This window comes from Candida jiufengensis, assembly GCF_024610255.1.
Source record: "Candida jiufengensis strain CBS 10846 chromosome Unknown scaffold11, whole genome shotgun sequence".
NCBI lineage: Eukaryota > Fungi > Ascomycota > Pichiomycetes > Serinales > Debaryomycetaceae > Lodderomyces > Lodderomyces jiufengensis.
The window spans coordinates 207137-213408 of NW_026261569.1; the positions used below are offsets into that span (position 1 = coordinate 207137).

Sequence of the window (6272 nt, forward strand, 5' to 3'; positions counted from 1 at the left end):
ATAATATCAACTGTACAATTTATTAGTCAAGATTCAAAAATGACAGATTATAAACCGATAAATCACTCAAATCCACATACAAATGACGAAAATTTAATAAATGAAAATCAAAACATTAATGAACCAGATCCATATTATGCAACCCCACCACCACCTTTCCCACCAAATTCAATTGAAATGAATAATATAGAAGAGAATAATCCAACACAAGTAGAGCAAGATCTTGAGGATCAAAAAAAACAGAAAAAAGGTGATGAATGTGGACCAGATGCTGGAAAGATTATATTTTGTATGTTAGTAGGACTTGCGTTACTATTTGTTTCAATGTTATTTCTTGGCACTTCTATTGATTTGAAAAAGCCATTGATGTTTAGTGGTATACTAGGAATGTTTCTAGGGTTATTTTTAGTTTTCGTTGGTGGATGTATTATCTTCAGAGTTCATATTATATTTGGAGAAAGACAATTTTTAAAATTTATTGGATTTGGATTACTTGGTGTTATTTTTCTTCTGATTGCCTCAACTTTACTTTTCCCATCTAACTAATGATGTCTTTATGTACTATGTCAATAGTGAATTTCACTAAACAAATTTACAAGGTTTTGATACATAAACTTTCATAATTTTAAGTTTAATAGTATGGTATATTCCTCAATTAATAATTTATATTTGATTCTGATAAAGTATAATTTACAAAGCTTACTAGTTATGAAGAACTAAAAGACGGTTGATGAAGCAGAAGTTGGAGCAGGTAATGGAACAGGTAATGGAACAGGTTATGGAACAGGTTCAAGTCCAAAAGAAAAAACACTCACAATCACATCATGTAATGAAGGTCACTGTTCAGCTGCTACAACTCTTGTTACAGGATTAACCACAAGTACTGAAGCAGATACTACTTATACAATTTATTGCCCTGAAAAAGAAACCATTGAGGCTGCATCAAATTAAAAACGGTCGTTACAATTACGTCATGTTCTCAAGGTCGTTGTACTCCAATCTCAATTTTTACTATTTGTGTAACAACAATGACAAATGATTTTACAACATATACAACTTATTGTCCATTATCAAGTGAATATGAAATAAGTTGTGGTACTAGTGTTTCAGAAGGCTCAACATACGTTTATACTTCAGGCTATAAATATTTTTTAGAATTAAAAACAATCTACACCACTTATTTCCCATTGAGTGTTCCAACTACCATTATTGAATCACCTGAAGGTGGTATTGTTCATATATATACAACTGGTTATAATATTGTTACTAAAGGAGCAAAAACATATACTACATATTGTTCTACTGAAGTCCCAACTACAATTACTGAACCAACAGCTGCAGGTGGTGAAGTTCATACTTTTACAACTGGTTGATCAGTTGTTACCAAATCTGCTATTGGAGATACTTCATATGTGTCTTGGACACCAGCACCAACTGTTGCTGCTGAATCAAATTCAGGATCAACTGTAAATGAATCACACGAATCAGGAGTTATTTTCGTTCATGAAGGTTCAGGTTCTGGATTAAGATTCTCATTATTAGCTGGTTTAATATCATTTATTGGTGCTTTATTTAGGTTCAAGTTGCTTTCAAATTTCGTTACTTTTTATTTATAAAAATTTTATAACGGTTATCAATCTCTTTATTATATTAGTTCAATTCTTTTGTTCACAAGCTGATTTCGCCAATTTCAAGTTCTTTTGCAGTTTTCTTTTATTCTATTCACATTGGTTCCATTTATGATAAAAAATTATATTCGGTATAGATAGTCTAGTATAAAATGGTTCTCATTTTTTAGTTCAATAGCATGTTTTTACTTTGTAAGCTCATTAATTTTCCTATCACTTTCACTTGTAGCTGTTGCAAAAAAGTTTTAATACATTTAATTAAACTGGTCAACGCTAAATTTGTAATTGATGTTTACAAATTTTTTGAGCAATTATCTAATTATAATGGTGACTCGATATAAAGTTAGTGATTCATACATACCCCAAACAATTCTAAATTATACAAATTTATCAAGCTATTTAACTATGTAATCAAACTAAACAATCAACTATATAAATCCAAATTCTAACTTAATTCCTTTTTACTGATTATCAATTATGAACACTATTAAATGCTAGCAAGTAGGCAGAATAAATAAGATCTTTTTATTTCATCAAGACCACATGAAGCTCCAAAATCAATCAAACTCATCAAACCACAAAGTCCAATGCTTAAATTGTGTTTGACCAATTTTAAATAAATTCCAAATATTAATCTAGCAACGCATGATTAATTTGATGCCTATAATTTTTACAGTTAGTAATAAATATAATGAAATCCATCCTGTACCCACTATTGTGTTCAATGTTGTACATCAAATATTCTTCTACTTTTATCCATACTTTTTTCTGCTTAATTTGATGATCACTAGAATATTGATGTTAGTAGTATACCTGATGAATTAAATTAAGGTGCCTCTACACGTAGAACACCAAATTAACCACTTTGATAATTAGCAAATAGCGGATACCTGCAATTTACCAAAATAAAATCTAACAAAAGTTAGGACAGTTGGGTTTTACAGTGTGGTAAATCTCATTGGTCTGAAACTTGCAGCAGTCAAAACAAAATTTATTGTATCTCTGACTCCAAATCCTACTTGGCTTGCATTAATTATGTTCATAATGTATTGAAATCAGTACGCATCTGGACTAAAAAGTGGCAGTTAGTAATTTTTTTTATAATTTATAAATTTGAATTAGTTAATATAATTATGTATATTAGCATTTCATATAGTAAGCCAAATAAGATTGTTGATATATTATATTGAATTGAATATATGTTGTTATAGTTTGCTTATGAATTTAAAGTAGAAAAGAATGTAATTCAAAAAAAGTTTTTTAAATATCAGGAAATCGATCTATATTTAGTAAAAAAAATTAGTTGCAAATTATTTTGATATGACAATTTTTTGGTTGCAAAAAAAAATAAAATTAATATTGATTGTCTCAAAATATACAAAAGTGATTCGACACAAAATATTAATTTCACTACAAAGCATTTAAATGCTTACATTACGGTCATGAAGCTATGATACTAATTTCATTAATTCACTCACTATTAGAGATTTTTGCTTTCAAAATAATTGAATACTAACATCAGTTTAATAAGGTTGTTTTTGATTTGTTTGGGTGTTTTCACTTCATTTGTTACATCAAACTCATAGCTCCTGACGAAGGTGATTTTCTAACTATTTTGATAAATTTCTTATCGAATCATTATTAACTTTCAATGGTGGTTTTATTTCAGGGTTTATATTATTTTAGGAGCGGTAAGATTTTTGAGATTTAACTATTTTGGGTTGCTTGTAGTTATTGTTTTACTTATTGGAACTACATTATGTCCCACTTAAAGTTTTTAGAGTTTCATGTTTGAACTAATATGCCATTAAGTTCTACAAAATATATTTATAATAAAAAAAACTCTAGAATTGTGTATTTGAATACCTCATTCTTTATCAATAACCAACCTCCCATTACACCAAACTTTTATAGTATTACGATCATCACCACTGAAAATCCATTTCCCCAATAAATCATTAATTTTCTTTAAATTGTCTTCTTCTTTGGTATCATTTGGTAAATGCCAATCAAATATATCAATATTTGAACCAGAACTTGATAAATCAATTAATTGAGCATCGAATTTTTTACCAACTTTAAATGATCCTATTTTATCTTGTAAACCAACTGCTTTTGCACCACCCATTGTTGACATATACAAAGCATTTGATAAATTTAATCTTATGTCCTCTTTATTTGTAGGGTTTTTCATTGATAAATGATGACTTACTAAAATTGAGGATTTTATCATCTGTAAAATATTCGAATCAAATCCCCCACTTACATCAGTTCCTAATGAAACATTTATCTTATATTTATGTAAATAATCATGTATTGGAGCTTCACCACTTGATATAAAAGTATTTGATGTAGGACAATGAGATATAGAACATTGCTTCTCTGATATTAATTTTGATTCCTCGTTTGTTAAATGTACTGCATGAGCTAAAATTGTTTTATTATTCAATAATCCTGATTCATTATAAACTGCTGCGTAACCATCACAATTTGGAAATAATTTTTTGACTAGTTTTATTTCTTCTAAATTTTCACTTATATGAGTTTGAATAGGTAAATTATATTTTTCACTCATTGAACCTAAAGTATTCAATAAATCTGGTGAACAAACAGGTGCAAATCTTGGAGTTACTATAGGTTTTATTAAATTTTCATTTTTAGGATTTAATTTATCACAATATGATATCAAATCAGTCATTGATTTAATACAATCTTGTTCGGATTCTTGATATTCTTCATACACATCATTGTGATCCATACAAACCTTACCAACAAATCCTCTTTGACCATATTGTAATAATAACTCAGCAAATAATTTTGTTGTATCCAAATCAATAGTTGTGAAATATGATGCACATGTTGTACCATTTTGTAATGTTCTCTTGATGACTTTTGAATATATTGATTTTGCAAATTCTATTTTAGTTGTTGGTGATTGAAATTCATTTTCTACTGGGTATGTATATTCTTTTAACCAATCCAATAATGGCACTCCTAAACCTACCCCAATGTTTGGATATTGTGATGCATGAATGTGAGTATCAACAAAACCTGGGAAGAAAAATTTAGTAAAGTCTTTTGAATGATTTATGAATTTGATATCTTTAGTATCAATCTTGCTACTCTTTGATTCGTTTCTCTCATTTATGAAAATTTGTTTTAAATCTTCTTCGCTTGTTACATCCTTTATATCATTTTTATAAATAAAGTCTATTTCTCCGTTTGAATCAACTCCAACAAATGTGTTCAACTTAATATCAAGGTTTGATAAATCTGGGGTATGAATAAATGTTCCATAGAATAATGTATATTGTATTGAATCTATAGCTTTTGGGGTAGGTGAAGCCGTTGATGTTGGCATGATTTGATCAGTTGACAGTTTGGAATATTTAAAAATGTTGTATAGTATGTTTAGTTTTTTATCAAGAAAAGTATGGGGAAATCTAATTGATTTTATAAAAAAGTTTATGTTTACTTTTCTTTATCTAATTTACTCTGTTCCGCTGGAGATTCCGTTTCAAAGATTTATCTAAAACTTTTATCTAAACATTTAAAATAATCGATGAACTGCTCAAAATAATTGAAATAATATATACGGAGATGAAGAAAGTGAAAGAGATAGATTGGCTTTGTTCGTGGAAACAACGCTCGTAGTAAATAGCGTGAGAAATGATTTTGTTTTTGATTAAAAACTTTATATATTAGTTCACTTATTCGTATACTCAAATTTTGTATATCTTTTTTCGTTTCAAATTCATTTCAGCTTTTGCAACTTAAAACTTCAACCTAAAATGAACTTTCAATCAAATTCCAAAATTATTTTTGAATTTATCGTGGAATATTAGAGTTTTTCAAATCACTTCTATACCCCGAGAATTTAAGGATTTTTGACAATGACCACTCCCTTTTTTGACTCATCTCTAATAATAAATTCAGATTCGGGCTTTACCAGAAAAGCCTTTTCCAAGCATTTGAACACCAAATAATTCCAGGCCATGAATAGGTAGTTGATGCAAATTATGGCTAAAAATGGCTCACGAGGAGATCCAAATCCACAAAATAGATACACTTGAATCATATTCAACATCAGAAGAACAACATACTTTACCAAATTCTTTTTCTTGTCCATAGGTAAGCGAATTGTTGCTAAAATATTATACATTTTCTGATCTTCTTTCACAATTTTTGAAGTACAACTGCTGCTTGTACTAGCGTCGGTTGTTAATGACAAAGACAGTCCTGATGACCGTAAAGGAACAGTAGATGAAGTTTGGTATGAGCCTGGTGAGCCTGGCTTTGAGGAATTAAGACAATATGTTGAACACATCGTCCTTAAGATATTAATTGATCGGATTGAGTTAATCAGCGGCAAGACGTAATTCTATATATGTCATTATTTTGTAATTTTGATACATTCTACACAGACAAGTTCACAAAAGTTTTCAAGGAAAGGATAAGCTTACCCCTTAAATATTTGTATATTACAGATTTCAAAAGGTGTCACTTTTTGATGTATTTTAAAACCTTTCTTTCCTATTGTACGTATGGTCAATTTCTACATTGACTCTCACACTCAGCGATGAACTTCGTATATCATGGATCAACTCATGGGAACAACAAAATTGTTAGAAAACCTACTTTAAC

General features: G+C 29.1%; 3 protein-coding genes and 1 pseudogene across 4 annotated transcripts; 2 read left to right on the forward strand and 2 right to left on the reverse strand. All coding sequences in view use genetic code 12, as the record gives it.

Annotated features, from left to right (window-relative positions):
- The first annotated feature begins 39 nt into the window (after positions 1-39).
- On the forward strand, positions 40-951 carry KGF54_005480 (annotated as a pseudogene). Its single transcript has 2 exons — positions 40-424; positions 740-951. Coding segments are annotated over exons 1-2 (597 nt in total).
- Positions 952-1028: 77 nt separating this feature from the next.
- Positions 1029-1616, forward strand: KGF54_005481 (uncharacterized protein; the record flags this gene model as incomplete). The annotated part of the gene is made up of 2 exons (XM_051766282.1): positions 1029-1344; positions 1402-1616. 2 exons carry the CDS (start codon positions 1029-1031, stop codon positions 1614-1616), a joined length of 531 nt encoding a protein of 176 aa, XP_051617515.1.
- A 1879-nt stretch (positions 1617-3495) lies between these two features.
- On the reverse strand, positions 3496-4989 carry KGF54_005482 (guanine deaminase; the record flags this gene model as incomplete). The annotated part of the gene is made up of 1 exon (XM_051766283.1): positions 3496-4989. One exon carries the CDS (start codon positions 4987-4989, stop codon positions 3496-3498), a length of 1494 nt encoding a protein of 497 aa, XP_051617516.1.
- A 571-nt stretch (positions 4990-5560) lies between these two features.
- On the reverse strand, positions 5561-5955 carry KGF54_005483 (uncharacterized protein; the record flags this gene model as incomplete). Its single annotated transcript, XM_051766284.1, has 2 exons — positions 5561-5651; positions 5732-5955. The coding sequence occupies 2 exons, from the start codon at positions 5953-5955 to the stop codon at positions 5561-5563; spliced, it is 315 nt and encodes a 104-aa protein (XP_051617517.1).
- Positions 5956-6272: the final 317 nt, after the last annotated feature.